The sequence below is a fragment of the Lagenorhynchus albirostris genome, chromosome 17 (genome assembly GCF_949774975.1).
Source record: "Lagenorhynchus albirostris chromosome 17, mLagAlb1.1, whole genome shotgun sequence".
In the NCBI taxonomy this organism is placed as follows: Eukaryota; Metazoa; Chordata; class Mammalia; order Artiodactyla; family Delphinidae; genus Lagenorhynchus; species Lagenorhynchus albirostris.
In genome coordinates, this window is record NC_083111.1 from 29,991,042 (window position 1) to 30,018,441 (window position 27,400).

General features: G+C 37.9%; 1 protein-coding gene across 1 annotated transcript; it reads right to left on the reverse strand.

Moving 5' to 3' along the window:
- Positions 1-391: 391 nt before the first annotated feature.
- LOC132507953 (uncharacterized) lies at positions 392-27,107 on the reverse strand. Its single transcript, XM_060127733.1, has 4 exons — positions 26,900-27,107; positions 2,767-3,722; positions 1,074-1,605; positions 392-585 (listed from the first exon to the last, which is right to left on the reverse strand). The coding sequence occupies exons 1-4, from the start codon at positions 27,105-27,107 to the stop codon at positions 392-394; spliced, it is 1,890 nt and encodes a 629-aa protein (XP_059983716.1).
- Between the last annotated feature and the right edge of the window lie 293 nt (positions 27,108-27,400).

The window sequence follows — 27,400 nt, forward strand, 5'->3', positions numbered from 1 at the left end:
TCATTCTTTTGCCTGCATTTTTGTAACCCGGCCCAAACCAATCAGTTTCCGAAACTTTGGAAGGGGCAGTGTTCATATCATGAGAATCTTCTGTATCCCAATAAGGTGCTCCTATAGCCAATTTACAAACATCAGGAAAAAGATCTGGCCATCAGGTCCAGGGGGGTGTAGTATGACTAATGGACCAGGTTACATCTCCAGTCTGAGAAATTACCTGCCAAGTTAAACGTTGGGGGAGGTGAGGGCTAAAATCATTTACAGTCAGTAAAGGTAGTAAAAAGCTTGAATTTGAGCGGGTTGTCGGTCCTTTGGGCCCGCCATCCTGATGATGCCGTCGCTGGTGCAGCCTTTACATGTGAAGCATGGATCCAGGCAGCGATGCCGTCCACTTTTATGGCCGCTGGGGTGGTGAGGAGGACGGTGTATGGTCCTTTCCATCGAGGTTCCAACGTCTGGGTTTGATGCCGACGGACGTATACGGAGTCTCCGACTTGGAAAGGATGAGTTTCTCCCGGTGTTCCCGGTTGGTAGGCCTCGGCGAGTTGGGACCATATTTCTTTCTGGACCAATTGGAGTCCCAGTAGCCTAGCATATAAGTCAGTGTTATTTTGACAATCAGGTTTTATCTCTTTTTTTAAAGTGAGGAGGGGAGGCGGGGCACCATATAATATTTCAAAAGGAGTAAGATGGTATCGGGAAGGTGTATTTTTAACCCGGAATAGGGCCAAAGGAAGGAGCACCGTCCAATCGGTACCGCCAGTCTCCAAGGACAATTTAGTTAGGGTCTCTTTTAGAGTCCTATTTATTCTTTCTACCTGACCTGAACTTTGGGGTCTATAGGCACAATGTAATTTCCAATCAGTCCCCAAATATCTGGCCACATCCTGACTTACCTGGGCGACGAAGGCTGGACCATTATCAGACCCTATTACCTTTGGTGCTCCAAATCGAGGAAAAATTTTTTCTAAAATCTTCTTGGCTACTACAGCAGGTGTTTTTTTTTTGTTGTTGGGAAAGCTTCTATCCATCCTGAAAAAGTGTCTACAAAAACTAAAAGGTATTTATTACTATACCTTCCAGGACACACTTCGGTAAAGTCCACCTCCCAGTAAGTTCCTGGGCGGTCCCCCCGAGTCTCTTTCCAGTTTCAAGTTTTTCTTTGTGAGCATTTACCTGTTGACATAGGACGCATTCCTGCACAATTTGTTCAGCTAATTTTGTCATTTCAGGGGTTTCGTACCCGGCTTTTTGTAACAAGGATACCATCTTTTTAGTCCCCAAATGTGTCCATCTGTGCATCTGTTGTAACATGGATTCTGCTTGCCGAGGGGACAAAGTTCCTTTTGTTGTGGCCGGGATGATTTCTTCATTGCGGCCTGGTTTTTCAGGAACTTTATCTGACAGTCCTAAAATGACTTTTCCCGATGTTATTTCTCGGGCCACTTGGTCAGCCATATTATTTCCCCTAATTATTGGGGTATTTCCTTTTTGATGTCTAGGGCAGTGGATGATACTGACTGTAGTAGGAAGCATGAGTGCAGTCAACAAAGCCACGATTTTGTCTTTGTTTTTAATTTCTTTGCCACCTGAAGTTAGTAGCCCTCTCTGTTGGTAAATGGCACCGTGGATATGAGCGGTAGCAAACGCATATCTACTGTCTGTGTAGATGTTTACTTTTTTATTCTCTGCCATCTCTAATGCCCTCGTCAGGGCAATTAATTCAGCTCGTTGGGCTGAGGTCCCTTGTGGTAGCGCCGCTGCCCATATGACTTGTTTTCCGTCTACCACGGCTGCCCCAGTTCGACGCTTACCTTCCTCCAGGAAACTGCTCCCATCTGTGAACCAGGTGAAATCAGCATCAGGGAGGGGCAGGTCCATCAGATCTGGCCTACTGCCGTGTGCTGCGGCCAGTACTTCCTGACAATCATGTATGATGGTGGAGCCTTTCAAGTCAGGATCAGGTAGCAAGGTGGCTGGATTGAGTCCTGTGGCTGGAGCAAACTTGATGCGATCTGAGTTTAGCAACAGGGTTTGGTAATGGGTCATCCTGGCATTAGTTAGCCACCTATCCGGTGGTTGATGGACTACATTTTCCAGGGCATGAGGAGCTGTTATCATTAGATTTTGTCCTAAAGTTAGTTTGTCAGCATCTTTGACTAGAACGGCTACTGCAGCGATTATCTTTAAACAGGTGGGCCATCCTGATGCCACAGGGTCCAATTTTTTTGACAAATAAGCAACTGGGCGATTCCAGGGACCCAATTTCTGAGTCAATACTCCTTTTGCAATGTCCTTATTTTCGGCCACATATAAATGAAAAGGTTTGGTTACATCTGGCAGTCCTAGGGCTGGAGCTGAAAGTAAAGCTCGTTTGATTTGGTCAAAAGCCCGTTGTTCCTTATCGCCCCAAACGAAAGGAGTGCTGTTTTTGGTTAGGGGGTACAATGGGGCCGCCAGCTCAGCAAACTCTGGAATCCATAGTCTACAGAATCCGGCCGTCCCCAAAAATTCTCTAACCTGCCTGGCGTTTTTGGGAGCCGGAATTTGGGTCACCATATCCTTTCTGCTCTCCGTGAGCCATCTTTGTCCCCCTTTTAATAGATACCCCAGGTAACTGACCTGTTGTTGGCATATTTGTGCTTTCTTGGCTGAGGCTCTATATCCCAGGGTTCCAAGTTCCGTTAACAGTTTTTCAGTACCCTTGATACAATCTTCTTGGGTCTCAGCAGCTAATAAAATATCATCAACATATTGGAGTAATGTTACCTGGGGATTTGATTCTTTATATAATGCCAAATCCTGATGGAGGGCTTCATCAAAGATGGTCGGGGAGTTCTTAAATCCCTGAGGTAGCCGTGTCCATGTCAGCTGACCAGACATTCCCGATGTTGGATCTTTCCATTCGAAGGCAAAGTAGGGTTGGCTCAGGGGAGAGAGTCTTAAACAAAAAGAAGCATCTTTAAGGTCCAAAACAGTATACCACGTATGTTGAGGTGGAAGAGTGCTCAGGAGGTTGTAAGGGTTTGGAACTGTGGGGTGGAGGTCTGCCACTCGTTTGTTTACCTCTCGTAGATCCTGCACCGGCCGATAATCATTTGTTCCTGGTTTCTTTACCGGCAGGAGAGGGGTGTTCCATGTTGATTGACATCTTATTAAGATGCCCAAGTCTAGTAGCCTCTGTATATGGGGACGGATACCGTCTTTGGCTTCTCTACTCATGGGGTATTGACGGATCGTTATTGGGGTGGCAGTTGCCTTGAGTTCCACTAGCACCGGGGGCCGATTTTTGGCCATCCCCATACCGGCAGTTTCTGCCCAGGCTTGAGGGAACCGAGTTACCCAATCTGTAACATTAACTCGTGAGGATGAAGGCTGCTCGTATAATTTATATTTATCTTCTAATTTCATAGTCAATATTTGAAGTAACCTTTCTTTATTATCAGTTATGGTGGGACCTTCTGGCTGAAAGTGGATTTGAGCCCCTACTTTGGAGAGTAAATCTCTTCCCAGCAAAGGATAGGGGCATTCCGGAATAATCAAAAATGAATGGGTTACTCGTCCAATCCCAAGATCTACTGTCCTTCGTGTGGTCCATGAATATTGTTTATTCCCAGTGGCTCCTTGTACCCATGACCTTTTAGCTGAGATAGGACCTTTTGAGTGGAGAAGGACGGAGTGCTGGGCTCCGGTATCCACCAAAAATTGAACAGGTTTCCCCTCCACTTTAAGAGTTACCCGGGGTTCGGGGAGAGGGTTCGAGCCCTGACTTTCCTAGTCTTCTTTCAATATTAAGATTTTGTTTCTGGTTGGCCTTCCTCCATTCTTTTTCTTAGGGCATTCTCTCGCCCAATGTCCTTTTTTTTTACAGTAGGCACATTGGTCCTTGTCTAATGGCCGCCTTCTGTCTGCCGTTCGCCCTTTCTGCCTATTCCTATCCCCTATATTTTTTTTTTCCAACCACAGTGGCCAGTATCTTACTTAAATCCCTCTCCTGTCTCTTATCCCGTCTTATTTTACGGGCTTCCTGCTCTTTTTGCTTTCTTTCTTTCTTCTCTTCCTCTGTTTTTCTTTTGTTATATACTTTATCTGCCTCTTTTACTAACTCCTGAAGCGAAAATCCCTGCAAGCCATCTAGCCTCTGTAATTTCTTTTTAATATCAGGGGCCGCTTGATCTATGAAAGCCATTGTTATAGTAGCCCTATGTTCCTCCGAAGTTGGATCATAAGGGGTAAAGCGTCTAAAGGCTTCCATTAAACGTTTCAGGAACACAGTTGGAGATTCCTGGAGCCCCTGAGTGACTTCCCTTACCTTAGCCAAATTAGTGGGCCGTCTGGCCGCTCCATGGAGACCCGCCACCAGAGCCTGGCGATACATTTTCAGGCGCTCCCTACCTTCCGGGGCATTGAAATCCCAGTTTGGCCTGACGAGTGGGAAACCAGCATCAATCTCGTTAGGCAGCTGGGTAGGTTGCCCATTGGCGCCTAATACATTTTTTTCTGGCTTCTAAAAGAACCCGTTGCCTCTCCTCAGTCGTTAGGAGAGTCTGGAGCAGCTGCTGACAATCATCCCATGTGGGCTGGTGGGAGAAAACAAGAGATTTTATTAAGGGCCTGTGGATTTTCGGAAAAAGTTGGGTTATGTATTTTCCAATTATAAAGATCTGCAGAGGAAAAGGGCCAATATTGGAGAGGTCTATTCCCTTGGCCGTCGGGGGGGCCATATTCTCTAAGAGGTAGGGCAGTGGAATCCGGGGAGATAGCCCTCCGGCTCCTAGTGCCCGCTGAGGGACCCCTTTCTTCTTTTATCATGGATGGTTCCCTTGGTGCCGAGGGCAGTGGAGCTGGGGGTCCTCTAGGTGGTAGGGGATTTGGGGCCGGAGGATAAGGGGGTGGGGAATCCAAAAGAAGCAAATCGGACTGCGGGTCAGGATAAATCGCCTTCGGTGGATCCGGGGCGTTGGGTAGCTTCTCTGTGTTGGGGTTTTTTTTTAAGGCTAATATCTCCGACGCTGCTGATGTGTGCGCGGACGTACCTGTTGAGGAAACAAAGGGCCGGAGGTGGGGAGAGAATTAAATCTTCCCAGACCAAGAAATATGGTACTTGGTCTGGATGTCCGTGGGGATCTATATTAAATATCTTAGACTTCAGCAGCTTAATCTTGTCTAATAAAAAGGATCCTTCGGGGGGCCATCCTATCTGAAATGTTGGCCATTCAGAGGCACACAAAGTCTGCCACTTTCCTTTCTTTACCTCTACCGAAAAATTATGGGCTCTGGCCCGAACTTCGGTCCAATGGCTTAGGGTAAGGGAAAGAGGAGTCGTCATAGTTTGTCCCATTGTCGTTCGTCAGAGAAGAAGAATAGACCACAATACAGAAACTGTTAAAACTCCACGAAACACATATACGCATGGGCCACCGCGAGCTCGCTTCAAAACCGAAACTTCTTCAGATGGCAGTTATCACCAAGGGAACTGCCGACCGAGTGAAGGGGAGACAGAGTTTGCCTCTCCTTCCAGATGAGCCACCAGGGCGTCCCCTAGGGCTCATGGACGCCGGCTATTAGCACGTCTGCCTAGCCAGAGGTCCGATACAGATTCCATAATAAGCCGATTCTTACGGCTTTCCTCCGATAATGGCCCACAAAGAACAAGGGACAAACAGACAATCAAGCTCGAGCTTACCTGGTACCTCCAACTCCCGATGTTCTTGTGGTCCGGGGCGAGTGGAATCCCGGACGAGCCCCCAAATGTTAGACCTGCGCGGTCTCCTAGGAGTTTCGACTCGCCCAGGAAACAAGAGTCGGAAGCCGATGCAAAACGCAAGAGGTTTATTGAAGGCCGGTGCACCGGGGTTCCTTGGTCCTCACGCAGGAGGTCGAAGAAGGAACCCCTTTTGGGCGCGAATATGTCAGTTTTATAGGTTCCCACTTCCCCGTATGTAAATTATAGATTTGGTTGTGTTTTCCTGCTGATTGGTCCCGGCTTAGGCTCGGACCAGAGAGGGAACTTGTCCCCAGCTTCCTGATTGGTCTTTGACAGACACCTTTTTTATATTTTGTTTATCTCCCTCCTTCTCGGAAGGGAGCCGGACATCCTGGAAATTCACCCATTGTCTAAGAAGCCCCTATTGTCTGGAGAGTTCTTAATCATTAGCTGGAACAATGTCCCTCGAGTCTCACAGTTCCTACCTGGAGTATATGTTTGCAGAGTTAATTCTCATCACTCTTTCAGATAAAAGAAAAGACAATGAATGTTGTGCTATTTTGTGTGAGACTGTGTATTCATTTTCTGTTTGGTGTCATAGCAGACTACCACAAACTAATTAAAAACACACACACAGGGAATTCCCTGGCAATCCAGTGGTTATGATTCCACACTTTCACTGGTGAGGGCCCCGGTTCAATCCCTAGTCAGGGAACAAAGATCCTGCAAGTGGCATGGCTGGGCCCAATACACACACACACACACACACACACACACACACGCCACACACACTCACACAAGTATAATCTTACAGTTCTGGAACTCAGAAATCTGACACAGTTCTCACCAGGCTAAGATCAAGGTATGTTGCAGGTCTGGGTCCTCTTCTGGAAACTCAAAGGGAGAATTGTTTTCTTTGCTTTTTCCAGCATCTAGAGGCTGCCCTCATTTCTTGGCCCATGGCCTCTTCCTCCATTGCAAAGCTAACAGTTGTGGGCTGAGTCCTCACGTTGCTTCTCTCTGAACAACTCTTCTACCCTTTTCTTCCTCTTTTAAGGATTCATGAGATGAGATTGGGTCCATCTGGATAATCCTGGGTAATCTACCCATTTCAAATTTGGCTGATTGGAAACATTAATTGCACTTGTAACTTTAATTTCCTTTTGTCACATAAGGTATCATATTCATAGGTTCCGGGGATTAGGGTGTGATCTCCTTTGGTAGGGGTCATCATTCTGTGAACAAATTCCTGCACCACCTACCAGTTATGTTAAGTCATACGAGAGATTCAAAACAACAGTGATTTAGATAAAATAAAATTTATTTTTCTCTTACATAAATGTCCTAATGGAATGACTAGCATCTTTATATTATAGATGTTAGAACTAATTACTTCAATGAATTACATGGACAAAAGATATTATTAAAAGATGAGTTTGTTTCCATTTTAACACCATCACAAATTTCTAAAATAGGCTAATTCTATGTATATATTAAGTCATTACAACCAGTCATGTTTATTGACTTAGTACAAAGCAAAATTATTTTCTAAAAAGAAACAAGAAAAATGAAAGATAAGATCACTTTTCATCCATTTGTATTAGGATCACATAACAACAAGTGGCATTGGGAATAGTAACTTGCAGTGAAATCGATCACAGAAATGTGTTTTTTGGGAGGATATTAAAAGGCAATGGGACTTCTTGGCTATATGGACATAGCAATGTATTTTTAAAAGGTTTGTGAGAAACTGAATCTCCCAAAACACCTTAATGGACAGAAATACTAAAATAATTCTTAAAATGTAAAATTTAATAAGGATAACGTGATTTAAAAAATAAAAAGAGAGAATAAGAATATAGTATTTTAGGAGACACATCTGTTCAATTTTTTTAGCTGGTAGTAGAGACAGAATGTCTTAATAGTATAATATCCACATGCTCATTACATTCTAAATGAGTAAAAGACGTTGTATAGAGAATATTTTTTTAAAGGTGGTGGGGATTATGATATCCTGGGCTATTCAGAACACACCTGAATATTAAGTACAATTCTGGACACAGTAGCAAAAAAGGCATGTTTAAGCTGGAGCACTTCCAGAAGACAATAAATCAGCAAGTGAAAACCTGAGACTGCCAATTCAGAAGCCAGAACTGTGGTCTCATGGAGATAAACATGTAAGAAATGTGACTGTCTTAAAATATCTAAAGTGTGTCAGGTTACAGGACATTAAACCTGGTTCATGTGGCCTCAAGAGACAGTACTCAGACCAGGGGAGGTTTGGGTTCAATACATTGTCAATATCTTTTTAATAACTAGAGCTTTTTGGAAGTAGAATGGACTACATCATTAGGAAGAGAATGATCCACCACAAAATTGTACCTGCACAAACCAGGAATGTATCTTCTAGGAACATTTCTAGAGAAGACTTAGGTCCAGTCCTTAGATGTTCTCTAAGCCTCCTTGACCAATTGCTCCTATATTACTTTTAAGTAAAGCATGAATGATACTTTCATATATGGCATCCTTATTCTTTGATTCTTGCTATTCTACTTCTTAGACTTTGGGGATGCTATATTTTTTCAGCCAGTATATAAGGAGGAGAATTCTGCAAATTGCATTTTAGGAAAAAAAAAGCCAAAATATATTTTGAATATTACTGGTTGTAATTCTATAGTAAAGAATATATCTTATTGGTACCTTGATATCAGAGATAGCATTGAACTCAGGACCTCAAGTGAAATTGTGTTAACATGATAGTAACAACAATCATTCTCACAACTCCCCGCAGGATTTCCTTCTTTCTTTTAAATGACAGTAACTAAGATTGCCAATTTGGATACACCATAAAAATCCCTAAAAGTATTATAGGAGGGAGGATATGTGAAAATGAGGAATGTATTTTGTGATAGGTAGATGGCAGCTTGGATCTATTTTGTTTGAATAGCTCTGGCTAAAAATGTTAGCTTCTGTAAGATCAATGTTCCCACCAAGAGAAACAGAGAAGCTAGATAACACACACACACGTACACACAAACAACATAAAATAAGGTAAAAGCTGTTTGAAGGTATTAGAAAGAACAAAGCAGCTAGACCTAAAGGGCTAAGATCCCAGGAAGAAAGGAAATACCTTTTGGTGAGTCTCAAATTGTCTGTTTTCCCATCCAGGAATTTTTGACCAAGCAGAAAACTGCAGTTCAGTGTCTCCCACAGTCTCATAAGGCTGGGTAGATAAAAACTGAAGTTTAGGGTTACCTAGGCAGGCACCACACTAAAAGATAAGATTTTAAAAATATTTTGGGCTATTTTTTCCCTTGAGGCATTCTGCCAGTTCCTAAACTGTGTACAAGATACTGAAAACTTAAGCAGAAATTGACATATGAGAGGCTAAAATTAATCAGGGATTTCAGAAATCCCACTAGGATGAGGAAATTTTTTTAAAAAAAAGAGTTCATGGTCTTACAAAGAAAATGGGCTCTAGTAATCAAACCTAGACCTTCCGTCGAGACTGAAGGACCACACCCTACTAGTAAGAGCAAACCAAAATAAAGAAGCTTTTAAAAAACCCTGAAAATACTCTTTAATCATCTCAATTGCTGACTGGATTAAGGTTATTTTCCACTAATTAAACTGCTTTCCAAAAGAAACATAATTCCTCCTTTAGTAAAACTGGCATCATTCAAAGGCTAGATATATTTTTATGCACAATGTCTGGGGTTTAATTTTAAAATCCACAAGATATGCCAAGAGATAAGATCAAGTAGCTGAAAATCAAGGTGGAAAGAAACAGAAAGTATAAATAGATCCACAGGTTATTCAGATACTGGGGATATCAGACATTGTGCTAATCTGGTATTGATGTATTCCTGGCTACAAAGATAAATGTACAGTGAACACTATGATTAGTATATTTTTAAAAAGTTGAAAAATTATACTTGAAAAATGGAATCCATAAAGAAGAACTAAATGAAAGTACTAGAATTAAAAAAAACAGTTTAAATGAAATTAAGGAATCAATAGAATAGTTAACAGCATTCTAGTTAGTAGGTCAGTAGAAAATATCTGCACTGAATTAGGGAGAGTAAAAAGAACACAAATATAGAAATAAACATCAGAACTAAATAAGATAAGATAAAAATTTCTACCATATGTGTAATTGGTGTTCAGAAAATAGAAATATTTGAAAATATATTGAACAAGACTTTTCCAAACTGATGGAAAACATTAAGCCAAAGATTAAAGAAGCTCTGTGATCTACCTAGAAGAATAAATAAAATTTAAATCACATGTAAGCATATCATAAAAATTATATAAAAATAAAAAGGAAGAAAGAAAGGAAGAAATAAAGAGAATGATTATTATAGGAAAGAAAAAAATGCATTACCTTCAAAGAAGTAAAAACACTCATAGTTGTGTTTTAAGCCAAAACGTTTACAACGAGAAGATGAAATAACAACCTTAAATAGCTAAAACAAAACAAAATAAAAACAAACAAAAAACTAACCCAGCAAAAATATTCTTCATAATGAAGGCTAAATAAAAATATTCTCAATCAAATAAAAACTGAGCTAATTCATCATCTATTGTATAACATATATTGTATACATTATATGTATATGTATGTATACATACCAGTGAGTAATAAAGGCTGTTATTATTCAAGGATAGATAAATAGACCAATGGAGGTGACTAGAACAGTAGTTGGCAAACTGTGACCTGTAAATCAGCTGTCTTTTTTTACAAAGTTTTATTAGAGCACAGTCATAGCCATTCACTTACATATTGTTTATGGTTGCCATATGATCCACAGTGTCTGACATACGATTGACTTAATATCTGTCCTTTAAAAAATTTTACCTACCATGTACTAGAGAGTTTAAAAACAGATTCAGATATATATTGCCACTTGACTTATGACAAATGTAAAACAGTTATGCAACAAGTATGATCATTTCAATAAATTGTGCCAAGTCTTACAGAAATGCTTAGAGGAAACATAACTCTTGAACTATTCTTTACATAATATTCAAAACAAATCCCCCAAAAAAGTGCAAATCTAAATCTGAAAGGTCAAATTTATACAGTAAGATTTTGGCATTAACAATAGGAGACCTTGGGGGTAAGCAAAGAGTTATTAAACAGGAAAAAAAGGCACTAACTCTAAAGGAAACCTGGAATAAATTTGACTTCATTTAAATTAAGAATCTTCTATCAATAGATATCAGCCTCCACACTGAGGGAAGATATATATCTTGACAAATCATATGTGTGAAAGACATTATATGAATATATAAAGACCTACTACAAATCAATGTGGAAAATTCAAACATGAAAATGTCACAGATTATAACAGGGATTTCACCAAAAAAGTGATATAAAATTTCCAATGAACACATGGAAAATGTGCTCAAATTAATAGACATATGGCAATATTCATGAAGAAAATGAAAATTAAAATCACAATAACATACTTCTACTTTCTCATCAGAAATAGTCATTTTTAAAAAACTGACAATAACAAGTATTATTAAGGACTTGTAGCAGCTGTAATTCTCTTACACTGGTTGAAGTATAAATTTTTATAACCACTTGGGATAATTGATTGACAACATCTACCAAAGGAGAATATATGCACTATATGTACTCAGTAATTCTTTTTCAATAGAAATATATCCATATGTGCACCAAAGGACATAAACAAGCATATCTATAGCAACACTGTTGTAACTACCCCCAAATGGAAACCACCTAAATGTTTATCAACATTCAAAGAAATAAATAAATTAGGTTAAATTATACAATAGAATACTTTTAAACAATGAAAAAGTCTGAAATATACATATGTGCAAAAATATAGATGAATTTCACAAACAATGTTAAGTGAAGGGAACCAAACTAAAACGCCTACTATATGATTTCAGGTACATACATTTCATAAGGAAACAAAGTCAATCTACAAAGGTAGGCTCCAGAAGAGTAGTTCTCTGGGTCAGGGTGTAGTTTATGTGAAGGGGCATGAAGGGGCTTTTAGAGTGATAGAGATAGTCTTTCTTGACCAGGATGGTAGTTATACAAGTGTGTTCACTTTGTGAAAATTGATTTATGTATTTATAGTTTAAACACTTTGGGGTATGAATATAATCTGTCAACAAAACATTACCTAAAAAATGTGACCTCATCTTATTCCTCAGCTTTTGAAGCAGGTCATAATGTTTACTATATCACTACTACTCTGTTGAAAAAGAATGGAGAATATTTTAAACAATGATTGTTTTTGTATAGTAAGTTTAATACATATACATATACATATATAAAATTTTCTCATCTTACTATAATGAATAGGAATTACTTCTATAATAAGAATGAAATAAAATAAATTAAACTTTATTCACAATAACACAGTTGGACTTTTGGTCTCAGCTATGCAAGCTATATATATATTTAGTCTCTCACGTTTCCCTGAATTATGCGTACAACTGACTTTCAATTACAATACATTCTTCCAAATTACTCTTACAGAAGGCATCCTGAGAAATGCCTATTATAATTGTGGTATCAGAAATCTTACTGTTTAATCTGTCCTTAGGTAATATAATATTTTAATATCTAAATACTGATTTATACACATTCTAACACTATGAGAAGCCTCATCCTTTATGTACTTGTTCCCTTTTTATCAAAATTTCACCTTCTCTTTCCCATACTATCTCACTGACATCATGCCTGAATTGGGGGAGTAAAGTTAAAAGTCTCCTGATATTCTGCATTCCTGAATTCCTGTTTCACTGATTTATACTCACATTCATGTGGATATAATTTTCCCCCATAGGTATAAAATACATTTTTATATATTTTGTGGGCCATCAGGTTTCCTTGTACTTTCTTGTTAAATTAAACTTGTCTCTTTCTTCCATCCCGTCAATTTTCTAAATCTTTCTTATATTTTTCAGTCTATAATAATTTGTTTTGAAAGGAGTTTTCCTTTTATGTACCAGAAGAAGATCCTTTGGCACCTGAGCTTTTCTTTGTTTCTATTTGAAGTCCACCATTTTTTGCACCTGAGTACTAAATTCATCCAGTATGATCAGAGAAGCAAGCACATACCATATGGACCAAGGCAATTCAATTATTCCTAAGATTATTCTACACTTGGGGGTCATTGTAGGATGGGCCAAGCAGTGAAAGCAGGATCAGAACTTCCTGAGCTACAAATTGTGATCACTTTATTTTCAAATATCCTCTTAAATAAGTTATTATATTTAAAGCACAGGTGGCATAGCTCACAACCACAGACTGAACAACTTCTTTTTATATTCAGAGATGACTAAACAAGGAGGGCCAAGTTGTACAGCAAACAGCATCTCAGTTTATACCACAGTGTAATGTGCAAATAGGTCAGATGTATAAAAGACTTCAAACTTATCAAAATGAGAAAAGTGTAATCAAAGCAACACAAAACAAGTAGCTTAAAATAGCTTACAAAATTGTATGGACCACCGTAATGAGGAGTCTTGGGATTCTTTTAGTTGTTATACAAAGCAACAGTAGGCATCTTTCTCAGACAGATAAGATAGATATTAGGTCTTTCTTTAAACAGCTCTGAGTCTGGTCTGTCTGAAAAATTGATAGCGTTTAGAAAAACACTTAAATATAGATGGAGGAGAGGTATGGACTTCTCACTCCTCCTCCCTGATTCCACCCAAAGGGGTGTAAGTTCAGGAAGCATTAGAAGGCTTCCTAATCACCTTATTGGTGATAAAGTGTTCTTCAGTAGTATGCCCAGCTTATACTATCTTGGGTATTCTTCACTCCAGACCATATATTCTGAGTAAAGAAAAGAAAGTAGATTATTTTGGCAAATCTCTTGAAGGCATACATATTTCATTACCACACTACAGAGCTCCTTTTGGTATTTACTGGAACTGTTTACAGTCTACCTGAAAATCCTAAATTTGATTTTCAGCATTCTTCACTCAGTTCTATCATACCAATTGCAATGTCTAGTAATTTTTAGCTCTCTGGAAAATTTTGTAATATCCCAGTATGTCCCTGCCTGCTGCTTTATTCAACTATCTGAAATCTGAGTAGCAAGGGCCAATATTATTTTCCATCACTCGGAGCCAGTCTTTTCTGAAGGAAAGTGGGAAATCATTTAACTGGTATGAATACAGGGATTTTTGGAAGTCTAGCTGAAGCAAACCGGTCTCTCAGCTTCTATCAGGTGTCAGGAAACTCTTTTCTGTAAACAGTTAGCAGACATTTTAGGCTCTGCAGCAACTACTCAACTATGCTATAGTAGTGTGAAAGCAGTCATAACAGCCATAAATAAACAAATGGGCATGGCTGTGTTCCAATAAAACTTCATTAACAAAAGCAGCTGTCTGGCTAAATTTGGATAGTGGTCCATAATTAGCTGACCCCTCTTACAGGTCATTCCCCAAATTGCCCCATTCCTTTATTTCAAGCCAGTGACTCTTTTCATAATATAAGGGAAATTTCTATGTACTATCAGCTCTCATATACAACGTTGTAGGAATAATCTTTCAGCTCCAAAAAGCAGTTTTCAAAAAAAGGCAAAAAAGAAAAAAACAAAACAAACCAAAAAAAACACAAAACACTGAGAGACCTGGGCATAAGTAAAGCTGACACATGGCATCAATTTTCAGAAGAACTGATAAGAAAAAATTGACTGGAAAGCAGAAGGCAAACCACAGTGAATTAAGAATTTTTCCAGGGTCCATATCAACTTATTCATTCATTCATTTACTCATCTATTCAGTCAAGCATTATTGATAACTTAGTTACTATGTCAAGGGGTACTATAATAGGTATAAGGATAGGGCAATGAATACATATGAGCCAAAGTCCAGGCCTTAACAGAGTTTTCAATCTAATAGGAAATACATAGGCCAAGGAGGTAATTAAAAGTATAATGAATACTGCAGAAGAGAAGTAGAATACACTGTGAAAGCAGATATGAGAAGTCTTATGTAGAAGATTGGGCTGGAGGGGGGCTGGGGATGCTGAAAAAACATCTCTGAGCAAGTGGTGTGTAAGCCAAGATATTAGGAATAAGTCAGTCAGTCAGTTGAGGAGGACTGAAAGAAAAGATGGGTAAAGCTATTAAGGTTTTTTAATTCAGATTGCTGTCCATTTTCCAAAGTCAAGTCCTTAGAATTGCACTTAATTAAGATACTGAGGATAACCTTGTTTCACTTGGTACATTAGAGTAAGTATTTTCTTATTGTGATTACTGGATTGTATTTCAGATGCTTTGGAACAAAGTGAAAATTTGTGTGATCCCCTTGAATGAGCTCTGAACTCTAGGCCAAAATTTTACCTAGTTTCATATTTGATTTTTATCTAAATAGCGAATATAATTAGTTCACTAAGAGTAAATCAAAACATAAGGGAAACATTTTAGCCAGGGTAAAATTTATATTGAGTGATGAATGTGAAAGAAATAGAAAGAAAGAGAGAGAGAGAGAGAGAGAGAGAGAGAGAGAGAGAGAGAGAGAGAGAAATAAAGAAAGAAAGAAAGGGGGGAGGGAGGAAGGAAGGAAAGAAGGAAAGAAAGAAGAAAGGAAGAGAGGGAGGGAGGGAGGGAGAGAGACAAAAAACAACCTTGATGTGAAGAGATCCTGACTAATAACTAATAGTGGAAAAATGCCTTCAGTTTATTTCTTTGAACTTAAAATGCCGCCCAAAAGGCATTTGGGGAATTGTTTTGCAAGTAAATGTCATACCTGTAAGAAAAAAGACTAATAGACTCTCTGAACTATAATGGTCTGGCCTCAGTAAAATATACAGTCAATTTTTATAAGACTTATTCATTGTGTAATGAGTAAAGCTTTTGTCTCAAAATTATAGTGTCCCTGATAAATACTGCATTTGTCTCCTTTGTTACAGTATCTAATACTCTGTGTATTGTGAGATATACACCAGGTTTACAAGACTTAGATACTGAGAATTGGTATAGCCCCTAGGCTTGCTTTATGATTCTGACATTTTCATTCAGCTGTGATGCCTGCAACTTCAGCAGTGTAACATTAAAGGGCAAATACATTCATACAACTGTCATCTCTTTTATCACACATCTATATGGCCATGAAGATCACTGAGGCTCAGTTGCCCTGAGATCCCAAATTCAATATTTATCCTCAAGTTTTCTGGAGAGATTTCAACCTTTCAGATTCAGTAGACTGGCCCCAACAATATCCAGACAGTTATTTCCTAAATGGAATATCAGTGACTCAACTTTAAGGGGAAATTATTGATGAGTTCTCCCAGATAATTAGTGTATACACTGAGATAACTATTTCAAACTGTTTTTCTTTAAGAGCTTATACCATACAAACAGCAATAGGTAGATGGTAGATGGTTAACTCCTATTTATTTTTCAGATATCATTGCAATGGTCACTTGTACAGAGATGCATTTTTCTATCTTACAAGCAATTGTGAATCCCCCACTTAAAAATTCTGATAACTTGAGTTCCTTCTCATTTTCTGTAGTACTTATCACATCGGAATTTTACCCTTATTTCAGTAGGTATTGGATGAATATCAGTCTTCCACAAATACCATAAATGATGTGAGTATGTGAAACATATCTAGTTTTACCCACTTTTGTGTTCCAGAGAAGTGCCTGCAATATCACATAATAGATGTTGAAAACTATTTACTGAATGAATAAATTAATGAATGGAAGATTGAATAAAATAATAGCCAATAAATTATAGAGGGCTTAATAGATTTATAGAAGGTAAGTGTTTGCTTTGATCTGGGGAGTATAGTCAAAATAATCCTCTTAACAAAAATATGCACAATCAGATTGCTCAAGGCATTTAATTAAAAAATATTAGAAACTTAATCTTTTATTAGGAATTTCTGGTAAAATGCAATTATTCATAGGTGAAGATACTGCATTAGATAATGCATTAGATGATTAATCCTATAGCTGGGTTTACTAAGATCTGTATTTCTAGATCTGTCAATGAACGGGAACATTTTCACAGATGCTCTTTTTCAAATTAATCTTTATGGCCTGGTAAATAAAGAGAATGAATGAGTGAGTATGTGAGTGAGTGAAGTAGGGAGGGAGGGAAAGAAGGAAGGAGCAGAACTTAGAGCAACCATAGCGTAGTGGTTTAGAGCCTGGCATCAGATTGTTGAGCTTTATAAACCTCTCTCTAAGGTGCATTCACTGTGTGTCTTATGCAATTTTTTAAACCCCACTGGGTCCTCAGTTTTTCCATCTATATAACAGTTTTATTAATGTGCCTACACCATTAGGCAATTGATAGAATTAATTATAGTAATGTATGCAGAGTGTTTAAAACAGTGGTAATCACACTGTAAGTGCTATGCAAGTGTTCACAATTAATTTTACACCCTTCTCTAAACTTTATATGTTTCAGTCCCAGAGGCATATCGCTGCTCTTTTCAGAACCATAACTCTTTAGAATTTGACCGTCTTAGAATATAAAGTTGTGGTTCAACATTTAGGAAATACTGCATAAGGCAGTTTGCACACAAATATTCTTGTTGGATTTGCAGCTTTTGTATTTCATGTAGTAAACACTAAAAAGTGTTAGGATAGATAACAAAACCGAGAAAGTGATATAATTAAAATATTTTTACCATACTTCTTTCCCTATGTTCCAAGTGTTCTATATCTATATTTCATAGATGGTAATTAAACAATAAGCAAGAATACGGATACCATCATTTTTTAAATATACATAGACACACACACACAAAAGTGAAGATTAGAGTCTTTTAGTACAAACTGTATCTGTCTCATCACTCTTTATAGGATCAGAATGGCCACCAGGTAGCACATGGATTTCAAGTGATAATACAAATTAGATAAGGCATCTAATTTCCCGAAAAGCTTATTGTCTCCTAAACCTGGCTACACCACAGAATCACTCTTTCTCCCCTCTTATCTGTCTACAAATTTGGAGCTTCCATAAGTTGAATCTTCACTATACAATCAAAGTAATGCTCACCATTTGAGATACAGTTTTAATAATATATACATATTAGTTCTATAACAATACAAATAGTATTTTATTTTCATTCTGTAGCCCCAAATGCTTTTAGGAAAGAAACTGCCTTCAAGATATTCCAGGGGCTTCCCTGGTGGTGCAGTGGTTGAGAATCTGCCTGCTAATGCAGGGGACACGGGTTCGAGCCCTGGTCTGGGAGGATCCCACATGCCGTGGAGCAACTAGGCCCGTGAGCCACAACTACTGAGCCTGCGCGTCTGGAGCCTGTGCTCCGCAACAAGAGAGACCGTGACAGTGAGAGGCCCGCCCACCGCGATGAAGAGTGGCCCCCGCTCGCCACAACTAGAGAAAGCCCTCGCACAGAAACGAAGACCCAACACAGCCAAAAATAAATAAATTAATTAATAAACTCCTACCCCCAACATCTTCTTTAAAAATATATATATTAAAAAATAAAGAGATATTCCAAAAATATCAGTTTTAATATCAGTCCTACTATACTAAAACTGGAGGAAAACATCAATTATAATGATTAGAATTTTAAAAATCAGGATTAAAACTTTCTTCACACATGTCTGGCTTTCCATAGTCATTTGTTTGTAACATTAATGGATGTGTTATTAGCATCCATAAATGCTTACTAGGATTTTTCTTAAACATCCATAACCTCTCTAAAACTGTCATATTCAAAAAATAAGCCTGGTGTGAGAGGAATATGATTCAGTAAATAAGAAAGGAATCATAGAGTCATAAAGCAAATACATTGGGCTTTCTGTTTCAGGACTGAATGAATTTGAGGAAATTTAAAAGGAATTTTCAAATGTCAGGAAAGGCCAGTGTACTAAAATTGTTAAACAAGTACTCAAGAAATACTTTATACCAAGCCAAAATGCATACATGATTCAAGGCTTAAATTTATTGAAATTTGGCTCCATTTGAAACTAGACAACTGTATTTATAGTTTATTAATTTCATCTTCAAAATTATATTAAGGACCTACTATGTTTCAATCACAGTTCTACATGCTTGAGATGTAAAGTTAAAATAAGGTCTTGGTTCATAAGTGACTTACATATATTAGGTTCCGTAGACACTGTCAAGTAAGCAAGTAAAATAATTTCTGAAAATAATAAGTCATAAGGCAAAAAAAACCAAAACTGTTCAGAGGAGAAACTTTTGAAGGGCTTATATTAGGCTTATATTAGGCTAAGAGTTTTCCTCCTGACCAGGAGGAAAAAGCTACATAAAGTTTTACAGGAATAGTTACAGAGAGAGAAGTTACCCAGTGCCAAGCCCTTGGCAGAGTACCTAGCTGAGGCTGGCATGGGTGTACAGCAATAAGAAAGCCTTTGTGGCTAGAACTCAGTATGTATTTATTAGAGAGAGAGAGAGTGGTAGGCAAGGACTAAATAGTAGAAATCCTAGAATGCATTGGAGCACAACTTGGACTGTCTTTATTGTCTTCAATGTATGATATACAGTTAGAAGCAGTACAGTGCCATGATCTTCATTATAAGATCACTCTGGTTGCTACTGAAGCAGTTTAGATAGAACATAATGTTAGGGTAGAGTGATAGCAGTAAAGATGGAAAAGATTGAAAGGTAAGAAAAGGGAAATATTCTGGAATAATGGCAAGGTTTTGGTTTGACTAATTGAGTGTACAGGGTAAAATTTACTAAGGAAACATTGGAAGAAGAATACAATTTGGAGAAAATTAAGAATTTTATTTTGGCCATGTTACATTTCAACTTCCTGTTAGACATCCAAATGGAGTTGTTAATTAAATAATTAGATACATAGCTCTGGGAGAAAATCTAGAAAGGATATATACATTTGAAGAAGTCGAGAGAGGAGATGCATAGAGATGGAACTCACTAGCTGAAAGAGAAGAGGGAAAGTTTCAGCAGCAATATTGAGGTCATGCTGACATTGTTACTTGAGCAGTTGATTAGAACCTTGTAAAAGGGAAACGTGAAGATACGCTGTTTTACAAAGTACCAAGAATTTGTTTTTATCAGTCATGATAAGACATGCAGACACAGAAATGACTGTCATGAAGGCTTTTTATATTTACAGATCACTAGAACATGAGGCATAGCCACACGGGGAAACATCAGGGTTGGTCAGAAGGGAGAAGAAATGGAGAAATAGGTAAGCAAAAGAATGTGGTTTTTACAGGAAGGAAAGCTAAACTATGTCTAGTTGGAATAATTTTGGCAAGCTCTGGGGTGTGACGTTGTCCTTAGTTGTCTGGTACCTGGACTTGGGGTAATTAGAGTAGGGGAATATTTGCTTTCAGTTTAAGAGCCTTATGAGAGCCCAGTAAAGGAGATGGTTGGGGGTACGGGCTTTGGATTGATTGGTTCATGAAAGGCACACTCACAGAGAAGTAATTTGCTATCTTTAGGAATTACTCAGCCCTGTGAGGGGCAGGCTCTCCTAGATCAGCAAAGTCCTAAGTTGTCAAAGCATCAAATGCTACAAACAAAAAACATGATTAATACATAAAGTTTTCTAAATATAAAAGAAACAGGATATGATATGAAAGTAAAAAAGGAAATTGCAAGAAATAAGGAATTTTCAGTTATGTCAAAAATGGTTGAGAGTAGATAAAGTTGAGAGAAGGAAAGATACCATTGACATTGACAACATAGAGCTCCCAGTGACCTTAAAAATAACAATTTCAAAAGAGTTGTGAAATTGAAGCCTGTCAGAATGAGTTGAAGATACAGTTAGGGGAGATGAGAATTTTGAGAAAGAATCTTGGTAAGAAGGGAACAAAGAGATGGTATATAAGATAGCTTAATTTTGTCTCAAATTTTCTTGGTGACTTCCATTAAAGAGGCACTTGATTTTGCCAAATGGATGCTGAATGCCAAACTTACCCCCAACTGTCTTGCTCTCTCAGCTCCCAGAACACTGACACAATCAGAGACTTACAGTTGAGGCAGGGTATTGGAATTTTCTATCCAAAGGCAAAAGACCTAAATATAATGATATTTGGATTCTCTAAAAGATGGCCCCCTCAGATGATCTTACAGTGGAACTCAAATTGACGAATCCTACCTACATACCCAGAGCTTCCAAAACAGAATTTGCATTACTCCTTCCTTATACAATATACACCATGTATGATCTTTCAATGGAAATAAGAGTTTGTGATGTTTAAGATTCTAGATTTCAGATGTACACTGTCTGGATTAAAATTGCAACTTTATTACTAACACTGTGGGTACCTTGGGCAATACATTTAATTATCTTTATCTCTAAAATGAAGATTATTAACTTCCCAGCTCATAGAGTGGTATGAAGCTAAGGAGCAAATTTGAAATACATCCTTAGTAAGCATTATATCAATACCAAAAATTAATACTGTAATTGTTTTATGACTACAGTTGGTAACAAAATACAAAGATAAAGAATGAATTTAGGTAAATAATAATATTGAGGAAAACCGAAAATAAAACTACTATAATTCTCAAAAAGATAACAAGATACTGAATCTATAAAATAATTTTAAAATGTCATAAATAACACCAGAGAACAACAAAAATTATGTTGAATATTTTTAATTGAGTAGAAATAAAAAATTCAATAGAAATATTGGAAGGCAAAGTTGAGAAAATCTTTGAAAAACAGGAGCAAAGAGAAAATGAGATAGTATATGGAGAAAAAATTAGAGAATTAGAAGATCAATCCAGTAGGTTCAATATAATGTTCTCCTTTGGCATCTTAAATAAAGAGAAGGCTGAGGGAGGACATTTAAAAAAGCATGGAAGAAAGGAAATCATCAATGAACACATACCAGGTAATTGCACAGATATGAAGTGTTTGAATTTCTAGAATTAAAAAAAAAAATTCCACTGAGCTTCAGGCACAATAGATGAATTAGATCTACACATTATACTATTCTAGCAGAATGTTATTTTCATACACATGTGAAAAAATAATTTTAATGTGTAGAGTTTAATTTATTTTTTTTACACATCTTCATTGCAGTATAATTGTTTTACAGTGGTGTGTTCGTTTCTGCTTAATAACAAAGTGAATCGTCTATGCATATACATATATCCCCATATCACCTCCCTCTTGCATCTGCCTCCCACCCTCCCCATCCCACCCTTCTAGGTGGTCACAAAGCACTGAGCTGATCACCCTGTGCTATGCGGCTGCTTCCCACTAGCTATCTATTTTACATTTGGTAGTGCATATATGTCTATGCCAGTCTCTCACTTCATCCCAGCTTACCCTTTGCCCTCCCTGTTTCTCAAGTCCATTCTCTACATCTGTGTCTTTATACCTGTTCTGCCCCTAGGTTCTTCAAAACCATTTTTTTCTTTTTCTTTTTTTTTAGATTCCATACATATGTGTTAGCATACAGTATTAGATTTTCTCTTTCTGACTTACTTCACTCTGTTAAACAGACTCTAGGTCCATCCACCTCACTACAAATAACTCAATTTCGTTTCTTTTTATGGCTAAGTAATATTCCATTGTATATATGGGCCACATCTTCTGTACCATTCATCTGTCGCTGGATACTTAGGTTGCTTCCATGTCCTGGCTATTGTAAATAGAGCTGCAGTGAATATTGTGGAACATGACTCTTTTTGAATGATGGTTTTCTCAGGGTATATGCCCAGTAGTGGGATTGCTGGGTCATATAGTAGTTTTATTTTTAGTTTTTTAAGGAACCTCCATACTGTTCTCCATAGTGGCTGTATCAATTTACATTCCCACCAACAGTGCAAGAGGGTTCCCTTTTCTCCACACCATCTCCAGCATTTATTATTTGTATATTTTTGATGATAGCCATTCTGGCTGGTGTGAGGTAATATCTCTTTGTAGGTTTGATTTGAATTTCTCTAATAATTAGTGATGTACATCTTTTCATGTGTTTGTTGGCCAGCTGTATGTCTTCTTTGGAGAAATGTCTATTTAGGTCTTCCACCCATTTATTTATTTATTTTGCTGTACGCGGGCCTCTCACTGTTGTGGCCTCTTCCATTGTAGAGCACAGGCTCTGGACACGCAGGCTGAGCGGCCATGGCTCACAGGCCCAGCCGCTCTGCGGCATGTGGGATCTTCCCGGACCGGGGCACGAACCTGTGTCCCCTGCATTGGCAGGTGGACTCTCAAACACTGTGCCACCAGGGAAGCCCTTCACCCACTTTTTGATTGCGTTGTTTGTTTTATTGTTATTGAGCTGAATGTGCTGTTTGTATATTTTGGAGATTAATCCTTTTTCAGTTGCTTCATTTGCAAATATTTTCTCCCATTCTGAGGTTTGTCTTCTCATCTTGTTTATGATTTCCTTTGCTGTGTGAAAGCTGTTAAGTTTAATTAGGTCCCATTTGTTTATTTTTGTTTTTAATCTCATTGTTCTAGGAGGTGGTTCAAAAAAGATATTGCTGTGATTTGTGTCAACGAGTGTTTTGCCTATGTTTTCTCCTAAGAGGTATCAAGTTCCCTGACTTCAGACTATATTCTAGGGCTACAGTAATCAAGACAGTATGGCAGTGGCACAAAAACAGAAATATAGATCAATGGAATAGGATAGAAAGTTCAGAGATAAACCCACACACCTATGATCACTTAATCTATGACAAAGGAGGTCAGTGGAGCAAAGACAGCCTCTTCAATAAGTGGTGCTGGGAAAACTGGGCAGCTACATGTAAAATAATAAAATTAGAGCACTCCTTGACACCATACACAAAAATAAACTCAAAATGGATTAAAGACCTAAATGTAATAAAAAAAAAGCCTTTTGTGTCTCACTTCCTGTCACCAGATAGGCTTAAGGTCAGATATACTCTACCACCCATAAAGGACACATTTGAGAGAAAAAATAGTAATTACCCTGGGACAACAGGCAAACTGGAAATGCTTGTTGAAGTTTTACTGGTCTATTACATCCAGAAATCTGAGGTGGTGGTGGGAAAGAGGTCTTTTATTACTTATTTAATTTTCAGCTAACTCTGTATACATTAGTCAACAAATATTTGTGAATGCTTACTCTATGCAAATCATTCTGCCAGAGCTGTAACTACAAAATGAGCAAATTTCAATGCCTGCCTTTGAGAGGTAAGGACAAGCACTTGCAAAATCACTGCATTTGATGGCAAAGGCTCACTCACTTTCTTGACACAGTGCTCTCAGAGAGTACCTTACACTTCGTGTAGTTATCTTCCTCCTTCTACTGGCCTATGACTTCAAATTTCCTTCATGAATACATTCACAAAATGGATATTAATTATAAATATTTCATTTTAGTCACTGATTAAAATCAAGAAAACACATTTAATTATATTTTTCGATGCTTTAGGTAAAATGTCATGACACATGAATGAATATTTTTTGAGGGACAGGAAATTTGGTGACCGCAATATGTACTTTTACTGTTTTTAATTTGTTGTAATAAATGGGCATCTTATTAAGGCTCATCCTATGTGGAATATGCTTGTAATTCATTTTCAATAAGTTCTTAAGGAATTTGTACAAAAATAATCCAATAATATAAAGAAGTTATAAGAATAAGAAAAAATATGTACTAGTTACACAAACATCATTAGAATCTTTTGCCTTACTTCAAACTTGTTTTTACATATTTATTTTACCCAATTATAAATATAATTTCTCAAAATTTTGTAGCCTGCAATTAAAAATATTTTACTTATAATAAATATTTATGTTTCTACATAGTGCTTTATTACCATAGTGCTTTCATTATATTCCACAGAGTGAATATGCTATATTTTATACTTTACACAATTATTTCTCCATTTTAGGTCATCTGGATGATTTCTATTTTGTTTCTTACGTTATAATCATGAATATGGTGCATTTCTCTGTAACTGTTTTATTTACATTTTGGATTAGTTCCTTAAGATAGACTAAATTGTGAATATTTCAAGTTCTAAACGTTCTCCAAAATTATGGCACTAAATCACATAGCCACAAGCAATGCACAGAACACCAGTTTCAATAGACTTACAGTAATCATGGACATGTCATGTTAGAATTTTTTCTAATAGCAGAGGGAAAGTGGTACCATATTATTTCAATTTATGTTCCCTTCATGTTTATAGTCATGAAATATTTCTCCACATTTTGCTCCTTTGAATTTTCCCACTTGCTATTTATGAATAAATGCTAATATTTTAAAATAAGCCAATATTATATCCCTACTGTCTTTTTCTATTAATTGTTACTGAGATATAATTAAGTTTGATCAGGGAGTATAAAACCCAGTTCAAATGATTATTATGATTATGTTGTGAAATTTTATGTATATACTCCACTACAGTGTGAAAGCATTTAATATTTAACTGAAAATTGTAAAAGCAAACTGATTTTTAAATAATAAATTTTGAAATTAGCTGTTTTGGGGGCCTTTTAAAGAATTTTGTTAGAAGGATTTTGTTTCATATGCATGAGTTTTGCTAAAAAAGTTCAATGACGAAGAAATGCCTTCCAATAGAAAACTTGGAAAGTTCTCATTTGGTTAGCAACTGTAATAAAAAGATTATAAGACACATTGTTAACTGTTCTATGGTAGGAAAATCAGTACCTTTAATGAATTTAAAAGGCCTGTTTGATTTCTGCATAACAGATTGCACTACAATTGTTTTCCACTTCTTTATATTATAATGTCATTGCATGTCATTCTGACATGTTTTTACCTATTTTGTCTGAAATCATCTAAATTCAGCTCACTAACAGCAGCTACTTAAATAAAATAGTTCTGTCTATTTTCTCAACCATTAAATCAGCAGTTTGACACTCAACTTAGTACTAGCTTTGTAATGATAAATGTCTTCATTAGGAACTATACTAGTGTCATGGGTGATTTGGTTTTGCCATATAATGCTCAATGAAACTGACAGGAAGTGACCTGACATAGCTCTAATGGAGGAGCTTCCTTGTCTCTATCACTAAGAAATATATTATTAGTTTTGCTTGTTTTTTTAAAACTTTCAACAGGAAATATTTGATACAGGCAAAACTTCTTTCTTTACTTATATGCACTCCATACATGTATATCATGAAGCACAGTAGCAGAAAAACACCTGTAAACCTACTATCTAACCCAAGAACTAGAATTTCTCAAAACCTTTGCCTTTCTACCTGTGTGTTCTTTATTCCGTCCTAATTTTTTTAGGATGGAATAAAGAACTAGCTGGGGGCTTCCCTGTTGACGAAGTGGTTGAGAGTCCACCTGCTGATGCAGTGGACATGGGTTCGTGTCCCGGTCCGGGAAGATCCCACATGCCATGGAGCGGCTAGGCCCATGAGCCATGGCCGCTGAGCCTGCGTGTCCAGAGACTGTGCTCTGCAACAGGAGAGGCCACAACAGTGAGAGGCCCACGTACCGCAAAAAAAAAAAAAAAAAAAAAAAAAAAAAGAACTAACTGGAATTTTGAACACATTGTTTAGATTTTTTAATCATTTTTCAGTTTTATATATGTATATATGTATGTGTATAAGTGTGTGTGTACATTATATTGTCTAGTTTTGCTTAGCATGTGTTTTATAAAATAATATTTTACTATTTGTAATCTTATGTATTTGCTTTTTCCACTCTATGTTATGATTCTAAGATTTATTCATGTTGTTGTTTATAACAGTTCATTAATTTTCACTCCATTTTAATATTTCATTGGGTGATTGTATAATATATATAGGAGTTGTCAATATGGCAGAGTAGGATGACGTGGAGTTCACCTCTTCCCACAGGGTCATCAAGAATAAATCTACAAATGGAACAGTTCTCACAAAGCACCTGCTGGACACCAGCAGAGAATCTTAGACACCTAAAAGAACAAGAAAATATCCCCATGTAACCAGGTAAAATGAAAGGGAGAAAACAAAAAAAAAGAAAAGAGGAAGCAGAACAGGACCTCATCCCTGGGGGAGAACTGAAGGAGAGGAGAGGTTCCTGCACCCAGGGAGGCCCCCTCACCAGTGGGGAGATTAGATGAGACAGAAGGGGAACTTTGGACCCAGAGGAGAGTGCAGCAACCGGTCTGTGGTAGGCAGAACAGAGTGAGACCTACAGAGATGGTCTGTGCCCCAGCCCTGTGCAACCCAGCCTGAGGTGCGTGTTCGCTGGTGTGGATGGGGTATGGGTGCTGGAATGTGGGACTTGGAGAGCAGACCTAGGGAGGGGACTGCTGTTGCCTTCGAGGAGACAGCCTGAGAGGATGGGAGTGGGGAGCTCCACAACCGGGAATGCTCTTGGGGAAGCCCGGAAAGCCTTAGAAGCGAAATGCCATTGTTGAGTGATGCGTAAAGGGTGGGGCTGCCATTGCACCTTCTCTCCCCATGTGCCGGCCCCGGTCTCTGCAGGCACTAAGAGGGGCTCCCGCCAGATCGAGTTTGTGCGCATCAGTCAGTCGCCTCAGTCAGTTGCCACCTCCTCCCCATCCTGCCTGAGTGAGGACAAGTGCCCCAGTTGGTCACTGCTGCTGTCCCCCTCTCTCCTAGGTGGGGGAAAGACACCTGTGTGTGTCCTACATGCAGAGGTGGAGCTGAAACCAAAGCTGAGTCCCAGGGGGGCTGTGTGACTAAGGAAGAAGAGCTGAAATTCCTCCTTGCGGCTGTGTGAACCACAGATTAAACCATCATGAACAGCTTGGTAAACTGAGCACCTGCAGAACATCTGAACAGACAACAAGTGCA